This window comes from Pteropus medius, unplaced genomic scaffold (genome assembly GCF_902729225.1).
Source record: "Pteropus medius unplaced genomic scaffold, Ma_sr-lr_union100, whole genome shotgun sequence".
In the NCBI taxonomy this organism is placed as follows: Eukaryota; Metazoa; Chordata; class Mammalia; order Chiroptera; family Pteropodidae; genus Pteropus; species Pteropus medius.
The window spans coordinates 18,626,777-18,643,311 of NW_024344370.1; the positions used below are offsets into that span (position 1 = coordinate 18,626,777).

Consider the following 16,535-nt stretch of genomic DNA (forward strand, 5'->3'; position numbering starts at 1 on the left):
TTAACTGAGATAAATCATTATGACATTGAACGGTAAGCTCCATTTTCTTAACTATTAATTAGAACCAAAATTACCAACTCTGAGCATAGTCAGAGTTAATTAAGGATTTTATATTCCTTCCACAGCCTTGTAAGAAATGTATAAATAAAAAAGCATTAATTAACTGACTAACAAATATAGAGGACAATTTGGTGATGGACAGAGGAGATGGGAGTTGGGGGCTAGGAGAATGAGGTGAAGGGTTAAAGAGGTACAAATTAGTAATTGATAGATGGTCACAGGGATGGGGAGCACAGCATAAGGAATGCAGTTAGCATTAATATATTGGCTAGGTGGAAAACCAGAGGAGAGAAGGAGCAATTAGGAGGATCGTTTTATAAACTATATAAATGTCTAACCAATGTACTGTATACTTGAAACTAATAAAAAAATTAATGAATAAATACCAGAGATACTACCTTATGTAATTAACTTCTCTGATCCTCTGAAGGAAATGACTATTATGGATTTTTATCCTTACATAATCTTAAATTACATAAGAAATATATGTTTGGAAAATTTCCTGCATCCATATTATTTAAAATCTCATGTATAAAAGCTGGGTTAACTTTGATATCCATGCTTATGTTTATATTCATGTAATTTAAATTGGATAGTTTCAGTATTCTGCATTCAATATCTCCAATTGTTGGTATATCTACAATTTCTTATAAATCATAATAGATTAATTCCACTGGAAAGGATCTCAAAGCAATCACCTAATATAGTCCTCTTTCAAATAGGTGGCTGAATAATCTAGGAAATGTTTTAGGGGTCCAAATATAAAATACTTTATTTTTGATCAATTGACAATAAATCCAAGGCAGGAGGTGTGTTATATGCCCAATATTTTAAATCATCTACAATAAAAAAACTGATAGATGATCCCCTCTAAGTAACGTTAACATGTTATTCCTCAGCCTATCAAACAGATTAAAGTCATTCTAGAATTTCCAATCACACATTTATTCAACTTTATAAAGACTTTAACATTAAAATTAAATTTAAAAAACCATCTTTATTCTGCATTCCGAGCAAGCCAATGTACACTGCACTCGCTTTCTCCTTCCCCCACATCCATATATAAGGACAATATCAGACACCATAACTTTAAACAACCTAGCAGCTTTGCATTCAAACTTGAGTGGCATTACAGGTTTGCTTTGCAAGGTTAAATGACACAAATAAATCTCCATTTTAAGTTACTGAACATGCTTACTAGTTTAACAGAGATTTTTTACCAAAGACATTGCAAGCTTTCACTTTGTCAGATGATCTGAAAATCTCTACAACACTTCCAACCTGCATTAAATGAGATCTAATGGATTAAGATACAAGTAGACTTTCTTGTATGTCATGTTGGAAACTTTTCACAGTCGCCTGCAAGCCCCTGATATAAAAGTAACCAAGGGGTGCCAATGATGAAAGACTTTGTTGCCATGGTGTCACCTCATAAATCATCAATTATTGTGTGTTACTATGAATGTGACAGCCACATACTGTCATAAAGGGATTTGCATTTTCGTCTAGTTTTAAGATTTTTTTCCAGACATCATTTGCTTTGTAAAGGAAATGTCATGACAACCATAGAACATTTAAGCTTATTATGGAGTGTTCAAATATTCTTTCGGACTTTGTCAGTTTGGCATTTCAGCATCTTGACCTCCTTTGCACTATCAAATAGTATATCTTTATAGTTCATAAACATATTTCTTAACATCGGTATATAGCATAATAAGCTAAACCTAACGGAAGCAATGGAACTCTTTTGGTTGCTATAACAACGTAAACTGATCAATTTCCTGTCACTGTTTTAAAAGAGGCACTCTCCTGTGGCCGTAAATACTAATTACAAACACAAGCCATTTGCTAACATGTTCAGTTTACAGATTAAAGCAGTTCATGCCTAATTTATCATTTACCATGTCGTCCCACATTTGTAGTGCTGTACAGAATGAATAATAACTTCACTTGTTTACAAAATTTTTTATTTAATTTTACCAATTATTTTTGCAGTTGCTGGAATTTTGCTGTGCTGCTACAAGTTTAGTAAACTCAATGGATTTATAAAGTGCAAGGGAAGATTCCCAAATGAAATTTCTGGATTAAGGTAGAAATGTTTGCTTAAAACGCCTTCTTGTAAATGCTTATTTTTAAAGGAGATGGTTATATGTTATGTAGGAAAGTTTCAAAATTTCAGGAACATACGCAAAAGAATGTCTTATCCCACAACTACTCATTTCAATTAAATAAATGAATAGTATATATGGTTAAAATCTGCCATTAATAATTTAGTGATGATACCAGTTGATATTTTAAATAGGAAATCTAGTTTTTGAAAGAAAGCAGTAGATTCAGGGAAAAAATAGTAAATCCATCAGGCATTATAGTCATAGTATTGCATAATCTAATATTAAACTATCTTTTCTCCACTCACACATATTTTATACAGCCTTAAAGTCTATACTTCATCTTTTGAGAAAGAAAGAAATATTGGATCGGGGGCAGAATTTCTAATTATCACAGAGTGAATAAGAGCGGTGCTACAAATTGTTTAACTATCTTTGAAGGATGTCTATCTCTAACCAACACCTGTGAAAATGTGAATATACCAGTATTACATATAGAGGGTTTTTTTTTTTAATTAACGCATTTCTATTTTTCAGTGTTCATGAATTACATAATAGAAAAGGCTTTGCTAGTATGTATCATCCTGAGGTAAATATTAAGAAAGACCCCCCACAAACTGATCTTCCCTATTTTCTCACTAACTAACCAACAAGCCCAGAATTTGATTCAAATATGTTTTACAATTTTCAAAGCTGAATGGGTTCTTCCTAGATTTCAAATAATCGCCTAGCAATTCTAGGGAGGTTGATAATTTCTCAAAATCAAATATAATAAATATGCTCCAGTTGATTCTCTAAAAGGAGAAGCTGAAAGCAAAAATGTTTACATCTGAGTATACTTATAGAATACATTGTTTTGTAGGGGATTAAACAAAATGGATTCTATGAGCTCCCTATTCCCATTACTATCTAGACCCTACTATACTCACCAAAATATATTGCTTCCCTAATCGCAGTTCCACCCCATAACTCCTGTTAATCAACACAAATTATACGTCCAAAGAAAGTAAAAATCCAAAGTAAAATTCCTTTAATGGGTCTCCTGTGGTTGCACAAGAAGGAGTGACAAAGCACTTCCAACTGCTTCTCAACCCAGCAGCTGTAGCCTTGACACTCTAGGGCTCTGAGGGCCTTCTAACAGCCTGTGTTCACAGGTGTTCCTCTTCTTCTAGCATCAGCTCAGTGACTCTGCAGCAGGAATTTTACATCACCACAGTGTCAAGGTGAAAGCTCCAGTGCCCTTATTTCAAAAGGAAATCTGGTCAGTTTAAAGTAACGAAAACTAATCTGAATGCAGCCAGTCATTGGCTGGGAGCATATGCTCAGCAAAACAGAGGCACAAATAAAAAATTGTGGGGTGTTTTGCATAGCCACTTCAACTGTGCATTTCCGGCTGCATTTTGTTACATGAACTCCTAATTTAAAACAATTTATAAAATGTCATAAGCTGCTATATAACACTTGGAGAGAAATAGAAAATAATGTAAGTAATAGTAATATAATTCAATTACTCAATAAATATTTATTGAATATTTAGGCTTAAATGCCAGGAAAATATGCTAGATTCTGGAGATAACAATGGTCAGCAAACAAAGGCATGATCTCCCATCCACATGATGCTTATTAAATTACCATGGCATGTTAGCATTTCCAAAAAATTCTTACATACATTTGTTCATTTTTGCTCTTCACAACAATCTTGTGAGAGATATTCATAAGTCCATTTTATGGATGAAAAAAACAGAGACTTATGGAAGTGAAGTGATTTGCTTATGATCATGAGTTAGTTGTTGTTATATTGAGGAATTAAATAAGATTATCTGAACAAAAAGGTTCTTTTAATCAAAAAAAACAGAAATCTTATATATTATATCTTTTATAGATTCCTAGAACAAATTTTAAAATTATAGGCTCTGAGACCTGTGGTAAACAAACCTGTTTATTTTTATTTAACTCCATATTTCCCAAACCCAGTGGACCCAAAACTATCCCTGAGGGGGAAAAAAATCCACAGTGACTCAGAAACTGATGACAAACTAGTGTATTGGATACAGGGTGATGGATGGGCTGCAGAAGGGACATGTATGTTGGAGAGTTGCACAGTATATTTCTAAATCTATGCATAACCATAAATGTGTGTGACTATAGAAGACTATGAGAAGTTTCATTCTCTTTTCAATAGATATTATGAGAAAAATGGGCAGATGTATGTGGTGAGAGAATGAGGCCTATGTGCATTATCCGGATGATGGAAAATTTAAGGTATTAACAAGAAAATGGAACTGAGAGAATTTCTCTGACTCTCTTTCTTAGCCTCCTCCAACACTTGCTTAGAATTGAAAAGATCAAAACTTTCCTTAACCAAAACTTTATATAATGGCTGATTCTAGGACTAGGGTAGAAAATACACAAGATAAGCCTGGAGTAGCGCTACAAAAAATTCTAATAAAAATCCACAATCATGGGGTCATGTAGAAGGTATAGAGGAGCCAACTGAAAGAGTTCCTAATAGCCAAAGCAGGAAATTTTTAAGCAATAAGATATTGTATTATTGTATTATAACTTAAAGTATAAAATAAATATATTACTACCTATGAGTCTCTGAAATAAATGTTAAGAAGGAAAGAAAGAAAAGAAAGAAAGAAAGAAAGAAAGAAAGAAAGAAAGAAAGAAAGAAAGAAAAAGAAAGAAAGAAAGAAAGAAAGAAAGAAAAGAAAGAATGAAAGAGGCAAATCTCCCACACAGAATTTCAAATAATTTCTGTAGATACTCTGCCTTTAAGAAGGTGAAAGCATAACTCCCCACCACTTAACTGTAAGGTGCATGTAGTGACTTTTTTTCAGAAACTTCCAAAGAGTACAGTATAGACAGGGAGGGGAGAAAAGGTAACTTCATAGAGTAGAAACCTGACAAATAGTACATGAGCCAGGTGATCAAGGTCAACCTCAAGAATGATCAGGCATAATGATATCTACTCTTGATAACATGTGATGAAAATGGCACTTTACCTCTGTGATATTTCTCCCCACAGCCAATTTAACAATAATGAAAACACCAGACAAACCCTAATTGAGAGGCATTCTACAAATACCTATCCTGTACTCCTCAAAACTGTCAAGGTCATTCAAAACAAGAAAAGTTTGAGAAAGTATCATAGCTAAGAAGAGTCTAATGAGATGTGATGACTAAATGTAAGGCGGTATCCTACATCCTGGAACAGAAAAGGCATATTAGGGAAAAACTGAGGGAGTCTGAATGAAGTATAAACTTTAGTGAATATTAGTGTATCAATATTGGTTCATTAATTGTGACAAATAGATTCATTAATTGTAAGATGCTAACAACAGGGAAACTGGGTACAGGGTGCATGGGAAGTCTCTGTACTATTTTTGCAATTTTTCTGTAAATCTAAAGCTGTTCTAAAATAACTTTATTGAAAGAAAAAAAAAACTGCCTCTAACCACCTTTGTGTTAAGCCCAACTTAATTAAAAACTCTGCTTTATCTCTACATGAATTAGAATCCAACTTAGGTCCAAAAATCACAAGTAGTTTTTTAAAAGAAAGAGCTGAACAAACATAAAATAAATAAAGCACAATTTTTAATACAATCAAATATATATATATATATATATATATATATATATACCATTTTTAAATGGACTGTCTCAAACAAATGTCCCAAATCCCTTCGTCAGTGTTATGAATTCAGTGTGTACTTTATTGCCAAATGTAAACCATAGCTTAAAAATAAAACCATTATCTTCTATATACTTAATATGTTAGATACATCAGTTTGTGATTTAATGGACATTTGTAAAACTCTTGCAGCATAAAAATATAAAATTGCTATTTTTGTTATTTAAGCTAATTTTATTTGAAAGCAGCATAACCATACAATTCTGTCAACCAACAGTAATAAACTATTTGGCAATAACTAATCATTTAAAATAAAAATGTATGGGGTAAAAGGGGTCAAATATGTAGTGACATAAAGAAATCTATCTATGGGAGATGAACACAGTGTAAATAGATATATGCTTTACTGTTAAAATGTACAGCTGCAACTTATTGGATTACAGTGTCACTATAATAAATAAATAAATTAATTAATTAAATAATAATAAAATTGAAATGTCCAAATCATTTGATTTTTACCAAATAAAAAATCTAAAAATAATTTTTATATATTTAAATAATATTGTCCATAGGAAGAATATTTGTAATGATAAATCAGTTCAAAATGTTTTAAACTCTCCTAGTTGCAACAAATAACATGGCTGCTGTTATTAACAGGCTTCCATATTTTATATGCTTTAACAGCTTTTACATTATACAGTTTTTAAAAATGGGGAACACTATATATCAAATGATCTAGCACTTTTTATCATAAATTATGAATAATATATCACTTACATGAATCTATTGATTCAGCTACATATATTTTTATATTTCAGTTTTCTAATGGGCTCATTTTAAAATGATTTTTTAGCTTTTATAGCTGAATCATTTCATTCTTGCTCCCTTTTGGGCATTTGAATCACTTAAAAAATAAAAACTCCAAATGATAATCCAAAGTAGCAACAGATCTTCAGAGTGCTGGGAGGAGAAGAACCCTTTTAGCAAGTGTATTCTTTGTATTGAAAACTCAGTGTTATCTAAAACAGAAGCCGGACATGTCTTTAGGGCACTTCACCTGTATCTGCTGGATTTTAGAGAACGTTGCTACGAAATATAATTCCTTCAAAGACTACAAACCAAAAAACAGTCATCTTGACACAGTAGTCCCATTTCTTCACATTATTTTGTAGCATTCATCAAGATGTATTACAAACCCTACAAATTTAGGAACAATCCACTGCCTTTTCAAATGCATTCTTACTGGGTCTTAGAATCAACTCCATTTTAGCAACTAATTGGTTGCACTGACAAACTTAAAAATAGGGCTACACGATTTTAGAAAATGTCACCACTCTCTATAAATTAGTGATATGTTCCCTATTGCACAATAATAAGTGGTTATCAGCTTTTCCTCTTCATCTTGTCTGTCATTTGGTTAAATCTACCCTGTGTCTTCCAGAGAAATTCATGGTCTGTCAGCCTACACACTGGTATCTAGATGTATTAATATTTCAGCAGTCCCTTCCTTTTCACATAACTAGGCAACTCTTCTAGGTTTAAAAGACAGACTTCACCTGAACATTCAAACAAGTATTCTACTATAAAAGTGTTTTCCTTCTATTATTCCACTTCCTTTATATTAAAGAAACACATAGCCTGAGACCTAATGTATTGCACCTTCACATTATTAAATGTAACATGCAGAACATTACATTGTTATGTACACATGGCCAAGAAATTTTAGTAGTCACAGGATTATGGTAATTAAGTCTTCCTTCACTTTGGGTGATATGACACTTGCTTGACTATAATGTCACTCCACTTAAAGTCTGTGCAAACAACATTATCTTAGTCACTCTGCATTACATTTCCAACTGTGAGCAAAATTACAAGGTCAAAGTGAACAAGAATGTAGGTAATCCCAAGGAAACATCATGTAAATGACTTGCTAAAGGTTCAAACACGGTTTTCAATAAGCAAAAAGGAATATTTCCTATACTAACATTATACTATTATTATCTAGATGCCATCCATAGCAAAGGGCGTGGGTATTCTCGGAGACAGTGATAAAGACAAAAAGTGTCCACGATTTTGATATTTTGAGGATAAAAGATAAATGTTGTTTGCCAAGGCTTCGTTCAGGCTAACAAAAGTGTCGGTACTCAATAAAGAGTAGTACATGGAACAACTGTAAATGGTTTTGTAAATAAATAACTGTTAACATCTCAAATACAAATAATACTTTTTAGAAACTCAGATGATAAAGGCAATAAAACAATGCTTATATTTTTCCTTTCTTGTTTTTTTTTTTTTTTTTTGTAAATACTCAACAACCATAATATTTACTTTTTTTAAAAGTAGAGAGTAGTGATTTTCCAATAGTCTTGTCAGCCACTTAGTGTATTATGCCCAGGAAGTGCTGTCTTAAAAATGTTCTGACCTATGAAAACTAGCTTAAAGGTTTTGGGGTATCTTTTACTTTAAGTAATTTATTTAATGCTTATTGAAAAAGTTAAAAAAGAAAATCTGATTAAATCTCCATATACGATAAGTAAGAACTGGACAAAAATAATCTAGATTAACTTGGCACAAGTTCCTCTTCACTGAAAGTGGAAGTGATATGGTAAACAAATAGTGGTTTTCAGAGTATGATTAAACCATAAAACAGGGTGCCAATTTTCAAAAATAACAATGGAAGTCCTTAAATATGTGCCTCTTAGTCAGTTCACAAATAGATCGAAGTGGGTGAAAACCCTCAAAAGCAATGTATGTGGGATTCCCTAGGCTTATTGTCACATTTTGACAATGAGGTAAACATATATGAACTGTATTAATCTGGAGATCATCTGAGCAAAGTGTGTGAACAACAATTTTCTTGTAATATCTGAAATTGAAACTTTGTAGGAGGTAAATTCACTTTCTAGAAATGCCACAGTCAAAAACTTTCCCCAAGACTATATAAAAAGAGAGGCTCCTAAAAATGTCTTCATCATAAGAGATTAATTCATTTCTATTTTGTTTGCCAGGATTGCCACTTTCTATAAGCAGAAGCATCACTAAAAACATAACTATGTTCAATGTCCACAAAGATAAAGTTTTCTTTTTAAAAGTCATTGAAAGTAATAGATATTCCGTGCTAGAGAGAGAATATATTTGTGTGTGTGAATGTATGTGAATGTGTTTATGTGATATGTTTGCAATTCTGAAGTTCTAAATAACATCAGTTTCAACTGACTCCCTATTATACTTTAATCTCTTACATATTAGACAGAATCCTAAGTAAATGTTCCTTCCAGTACACATAGGATCTAAGAAATTCTGCAAGCTCTTTGTTAAATCTCAGGGTAAAGATCCAGATCTTTCTAATCAAAAGACTCTGCAAACACCAAATTCAATTACTTATCCCCATTATCCAAAAAGAAATACAGAATATACAGAATAGGCAACCTGAATCCTCCTTTTTTAAGTAGCTACATGCAGCACCATAAAAGCGCTGTTGGAATCAAACTCTAAGTGAGCTGAAAATATTGACTATTCTCTTCTCTGTATCTGAAATGTGCATTAAAAAATCTTGAAAAGAAACACAAAGTCATAACAAATAGTGGTTGAGTTTTCATCGTATTTCGGCAATTGTAATGTGAAGTGTCAGAGTGGGAAACATTGAAAATGAATTCAAGATGGTGTGTTGCCACTGTCTAGTCCTAATAATACTGAGATCCTGCTCCCACCTTCTACCCATTTCCCACCCCCAACTGTCCTTGAATTAAGAGAAACGCAACAATAAATAAGAAAACTTATGGTCTTAACTAAGCCAGAGAGTGTTACAACAGCTTTCACAAATTGATAAAATTCAATTTTGTCTTTATGTTTTATGCACAATAAGTAAATTATAGATTCAAGGAAAAGGAAAGATATGTATTATAGATCAAAGTTTATAGTATGTTTCTAAGAGATTGCTTGGTCCAACATCCTAATTTTATAGATATAACAACTGAAGTCCCTAGCCACAGAGTTATTTGCAAAGTTTTTTTATTTATTTAAATTAGTTTCAAGTATATAGTACATTGGTTAAACATCTATATAGTTCATAAAACTTCCCCCCAATTGCTCCCTCTCTCCCCTGGCCCTCTACCTAGCCATCATATTAATGCTAACTGCATTTGCAGGGTTGTTTTAAGTTCATGAACTTCTGGCTCTTTTTCCAGAGCTCTTCCTGCCATACTATCTCATCAAATGAGATTTTATGGGAAAGTATGTTGTAAACTGGAAAATACTTAACACATTTTAAGTAGAATCCTTATGCTTATCTGAACTACATATGTTTTAAAATGAAGAATAATGACACAAATAGTATCAGTAAACATCATTATGTACACTAAGTGATAAGAATTAATGTTCCGACTATATGTATACTCATGAAAGAGAATCAATAGTTTTTTTCTTCAAAGAATTGTTTGTTAAAAATATCTACTATACTAGCCAGAATAGACACTTCTGTGTAATGCTCGAGGGAGTGTAAATCAGAACAACTTTAGAGAAAAATTTGGCAATAACTATTAAAGTTGAAGATGTACATAGCCCACAACTCAACAATTTCACTTCTAGGTTTATAGCCCAGAAAAATTATCCCATGTGGACACAAGAAAAAATAATGTCTATTACAGCACTCTTTGTAACAACAAAAGATTGCAAATAACCTAAACATCTATTAATATAGTAAAGAATAATCAAACTGTGGTATACTCATATAATGAAATAGTATAATGGACAATTAAAAATAAATGAATTAGATCTACATGTATCAACCTGAATAAATCTTTAAAAATATGAAAATGATTATAAAAAGATAGTATAGTTTCAAACCATTTAGGTACACTTTAAAAACACAAAAATTAATACTGATATTTACACATATAATAAAAAACACACAGCAATGGTACATACCAATTTTAATATAGTGGTTAACTCTAATGAATGACGGAGTTGAAAGGAGATTAGTGTTAGTCATATCATTAATGCTTACAGATGCATCTTTAAAAAAAATGAGTAATGAATCAAATGTAGCAAAATGTACGCCTGGTTATTGGTCCACAGGTGTCTCTCTTTATTTCCTGCTCTTTCTATTTAATGTGTAATTCATCTTGATAATTTATTACACAATAAAAATGATGCTACCAAGTTGAATTCAGAATAGAAATGTCATTTTTCAACAAGTCAGAAAATATATATAATTAAATGTGATGGTTTGGTAATTAGTATGATTACAGTTGTCAGGTTATGACATATATTAGTCCAAAGTATATGAGCTTTAAAATCAGACTGCCTCTATTCAAATGCTGGCTCTGGTATGTGTAGACAGCATGGCCTTAAATAAGTCACTTAACCTTCTCTGTCCCTCAGTATCATCATCTGTAAAACATGGATCACAATAACAGAACCTACTTTGTAGGATTGTTATGATGATTAAATGAACTAATAAATGGAAAATCATCTGAGATATCACATTTGAAAAGTGTTAGCTATTATAATGTTCTAATAACAAAAAGTATTAGTTGTTCACCAAAGTTTATCCTGAATTACTTTATTTATATGTCTATGCTGATCGAATACATCAAATAATCACTCATTTCTTAAATTTTCTACTATGAGGAGTAACCAATTAACTAAGAATCTCCAGTTATCAAAGTTTTTAGGGAAGAGTTTAATTTGTCAGTACATCCCTGTCACACAACAGATCATTTGTGGTAAAAACTGTCTGACGATCTAAAAAAGGCAGCACTGTCTACCTAAATTTTATTTAAGTAAACATCAGCTGTTTTTCACATTGTCTTATGTGTTGATCAGTTGTCCAACAATTTCCCATCTTTCATGTGTCTGTGTTAAATCTGCAATCAGAATAATTTGTGAACAAATGACATTTTTTTAGTCAGTTTAGGATTTAAGATTTTGCATTCTTTTCTCTTTCTTTTTCACTTTTTTTTTAAAGTCCTCTGATAAGTTTCTCATCAGAAATGACAATGTTAACTTACTATCCTGACTAAGGATTTATGGTGCACATTATACGGGTCATTAAAGCAGGTTTAACAGTGGGGTGTTTTTCTTTTTTTTTTTTCTTTTTCCTGGAGAGATAGGAATTTAATTGTTTCCTTTTTAGACAAATATGCTTTTGGATTGCCAGTGATGAAAGGGGCATACAGATGTCAAAAGGATTGTAGCACAGTGGGATTATGTGCTAAGGTCTAGGGCAGGACAGGCAAACAAGCAGTCTCAGATCAGTCAGTTAATTCTTAATAAAATCTCAGATGACCAACTTTTGTTTTATCTTTGCCAATGCCTATCAAAAGTTCAAATGAAGTTTTGTTGTGTTAACTAGTTACATTTCTCTTATTTCTTATTTTAACCATTTGTAAAAATAAAGGAAGCCCACTAGGTAAAATTTGGAAAGTGTTTAAAGACAAGCCAATTTAAAGAAAAAAAAAAGGTGCATCCTATATACATGGCTTTCTTCTTATTAAAGCACCATTAATTTGGCTTTAAATAGAAGCCTTAATTATGTGACAGAACCTATTCTCTTTTGGACATGGCAGTAATGATCTTTCATACTGTGTTTTGTTGATAAATATGAAAACAAAAATTCATAATTTTATCTTAACTTTCAAACCACATTAAAGGAAAACTATCTTGGCTATTTCCATCATATGAAAAAAATCAAAAACTGTATAACCACTATTTTGAGTACCAAGAGAATTATTTACAAGCACTATACTTATAATTTATTTACTTTAAATAAATTTTCTGTCTCAAGATCTTCAGGTGCATTTATAACATATTGTGATTTTTTTTTTTAATTGCAGTACCTAGAGGATTTACCATTTAAAGCAGAGGTAGATATTTGCCTGCATGATAATGCCTTTTTTTTTTTTTGCTTTTTATTGAGTTAGTTACCAACATTTAAGAATTAGGTAAATTCTTAAAATCCAGTTCATATAAAAATCCAGTTTCTTGGCTTCTCTTAAAGAGTCAAATCTCAACAACACTGGGCCTTTATTCCCACATGGTAGCAATCAGCTGAGCTAATAGCCGGCACCTTTGGTAGGAATATATACTCTATAGGTCACCACAGTCCTTACTACTCCCTATTGCTTACAGTCTTTTATTAAATTATGAGTCTTGCCTCTATAGGCATTAGAGTTTGAGACTCTCCTGTTTCTCTGTAGTTTCTGGGAACAAATCAGGACATTTACTTTTAAAAACATTCCATGGTTTCTCTTAGATTACAGTAAATCTAAAAATTCATTACATATATATGTACATATGTAATGTGTTATGATTGATCTAGAAATAAATATATACAGTTATAAACTATTATTATGCTTAATTTACAAAGTTGACATTAGTTGCATGTCATTTTTCTAGGAAAATAAAAATACAATGAAAGTCGATTTTAATGCTTAAATTAAATTGCATTCATATAAAATCAAGAACACTTACTTTCAATATCCTAAACCTAAACTCAAAACTTAATCCATTTAAATTTTTTCAGTTAATATTCATTAATGAAATCTAATGGGTTCCAGTCCCCCCAGCATTGAAGTCACAGTCTAACAAAACTGTTTGACACTTAAGGAGGCATATTCACTGATTCAGGTCATTTGGGTATTATTTAGTGTGCATGATACTTAAGGGTAATATTTAATATAGAAAATATTCCAGATATTAGAAACACCACCATAGTGATTTTCATTTTCTATGTTGAAAACCCAGGATAAGTCACGTAGTATGGTCCCCAACTCCCCCACAACTCTGTGATATTCTTCTTATTGAAAAATATGGATAAACCGTGTATCAAGGGAAGCCCTGGAGGAAGGGGGAAAGTCACCAAAGGGTGATTTAATCTCAGTAGTCTGTGTGGAAAAGAAAAGGGGGCACTATTGCTAGGCAATATCAAAATATACTTTAGTATCATGGTTGCTTTTCTTCTCCCTTACCTCTCTGAGTTACTGCCTATTTTTCCCCATTACAATCTAAATGGTTTAAGACCTCAAGCAATATGGTCTCTCATATTGCAATTTAACTGAAACTGTCACAGATATTTTAGGAAGTTTCAAGCTTCTTAGACTTCAAAATATTTTTAAAAATGTATTTTCAGAAGAAAAATATTTTTAAATATTTTAAAACTACTAGCATGCCTACAAAATATATCTTGCCTAATGCTTAGAACAACTCCAAAAGATTAGAACTGTGGATTTTTTTCCTCTTATTACTGTAGCACACTTAATAGCCTGTGCTGCCCTGCAAAAGTGAATGTATCTTCCTAAGCATTTCAGAGCCATGGGGTGGGTGAATTACTTCCACATTATTTTACATAAGTGTAAAATTTATGTCAGTGACCCTCCCTCAACCCCCATCAACTTTGCAACCTTTCTCTAGCGTCTGCTTTAGTTTCCAGGGAAGGAGTTGCACTCTATAGCTGGAAATCATCTCCCCACTGCATGGTCCTGGGATTTACTCCCAGTTAACAGGTATGAATGGTTACTAACTGGCAATAGTGAACTGTGGAGACCCCAACCAACTAGAACCTTCAAATGGTAAACAGGTTCTAATTAGCCATAGCCATTTGGATTTCATTTTTTTTAATTATTAACTAATTATTAAGCAAGATTCAACATTTGTTGCTGAAAAATTTTAGTGGCTCTACTTTCCTACCTTAATTAATATAGTACAGGGAACCAAATTGTTGAAGTTGGGCTGAATCTGTACAGGCTCCAGGACATTCCCAGGAAGTTGATTTTAAAAAAAAAATAAATACATAAATACCTGTTAACAGCTTGTTTTCTTGTCATTTGCCTCTTCCTTCTAAAAGGAGAGTATAGCAAAAAATAAATAAATAAAACTGGTTAATTGAGAGTTCTGGTTAATTAGCTTCCAATTAATCAAGGCTTAATTATACTTCACAAAAAAAAATTCTTCTTAAACTCTGCAGAAATTTTAGATAAGTTACACACAATGAAACACCAGTAGAGAAGAGTACAAAGAAGGTAGGAAAGCCTGGATTGATGCTAGATAATATTTTAAATATATAGATAATGTTATTACATTTCCAGTGTAATCCCACACTGATTAAAGAATAATGTGAAATGTCATGTTGTTTAGGGCTTTTCTATAGATGAAGGCAAGAAAATAAGTTTATAGATGTCTGCTGAAGAAAATGGCCTCGGGTCGTAACAATTCCCAAAAAGATTCAGCAATATTGTGTCTTTTCCCTTTCTCTCAAGATCCTTCTTTCCCATCCCATTGGGTATTCTAACACTTTTTAGGGGAAAAAATATCCCCTTCCAGGTTTTTGGCCAACAGAATAATAAAAGTAAGCCAATATCAATGTTGTGCCTTAATTTCCTAAACATGGAGCCATTAAACATACAGCTCACTCTATACTTACTTCTGGAGTAACACTAAACTATCTTACATCTTCCCCCAAAGGGTTACATACGTGCACACACGCACACACACACACACACACGCATCCACGCACTCACAAACATATAGTCATAGACACATCCACACAAAATAAATTAAGCGCATACAAAAAATCAATAAAAACCCCCACATAATTAGCTTAGTTAATAAAACAACCATTCTTTCTACTAGTATTATATTTCCAGGTGTTCCCAAACTTTTCAATGAAGAACAATGAAATCTAAAATGCCACGCTAAAATAAAATATATAGAGAGAGAGACATATAGACTGTAATTTGGCTGTTTTGAACCTAGGATATTTCTACTTAGTATAGAAATAGGAACCTTTCTATAATGCCCACTATGAATATATACAGTTGACTCTTCATTTCTTTATATTTTTTTCTTCTAATGGCCTTTTTGTTAAAAGTTTCCTTTCAGGTTTTTTGTTTGTTTGTTTTTAAAAGGCAACTGCTTCCCTGCTGAAAGGTCTGTAGAAAGATTTCTAAATAAATCACAAATGCAAACATATATTTGGGATTGCTGGGGAAAGGAGGTGAGAATGAAGAAAAATGAGCCTTTTTTTTCATCTACTTTTGTGTTCTGTCACCTAACTGACAGAACTATTTGATTTTGCTTTATAGTTCACACACTCAACCTGCTTTGAAATGACACTTACTTAAAGTAAAATATACTTATACATACTAAGTGAATGCTAATGCATACTTCCTTGATCCAGTGTGCTATATATCACTAGACTGGAGGATATTTCTTTCCTTTTACCAAAGATTCTTCTCTTTTTACTTAAGAAATTTTGTAAACTCAACAGAACTTTTTTGATTGTCATCATATGTATATAATTATGCTAAGTTCAAACAAATAAAAAGTCATTTAAATCTTCCTGACCTGAGCTTCACAAATTATTTAAGCCCAGACTTTAAAATTACCAAATACTGAAACATTCTTGTTAGTATTATACAATAAATATATGTGTTTGTGAGTTGACTGTCTTTTGCTAAGGATATAAAACTTTCTTAGGAGTTTGCCTTGACTTTTGAAAATTTTTCATTTGTCTTGTCAAATGTGAGACTATATTTTACAATACTGCCTAATTCTAGCCGTAACTCTAGGACTTTAGAAACTACAAGTTAACTACATATATTTTATTTTTGACATTCGAAATAAAATGTGACTTCTACACTTCTGCACTTGTTCCTCTTGTGATGTCAACTCATTTATTTTAGATTTCCTTGTACTTTGTCAAATAATCAAAATTTTGGAAAATTTGACTG

At 32.1% G+C, this 16,535-nt stretch overlaps 1 protein-coding gene across 1 annotated transcript in view; it reads right to left on the reverse strand.

The window, feature by feature from the left end:
- The window catches only part of DACH2 (dachshund family transcription factor 2), a 683,066-nt gene that overhangs the window by 471,810 nt on the left and 194,721 nt on the right, over positions 1-16,535 (reverse strand). The window contains exon 2 of the mRNA XM_039870200.1: positions 14,605-14,643. Coding sequence (XP_039726134.1) covers positions 14,605-14,643 — 39 coding nt within the window. The remainder of the gene's footprint in view (positions 1-14,604; positions 14,644-16,535) is intronic.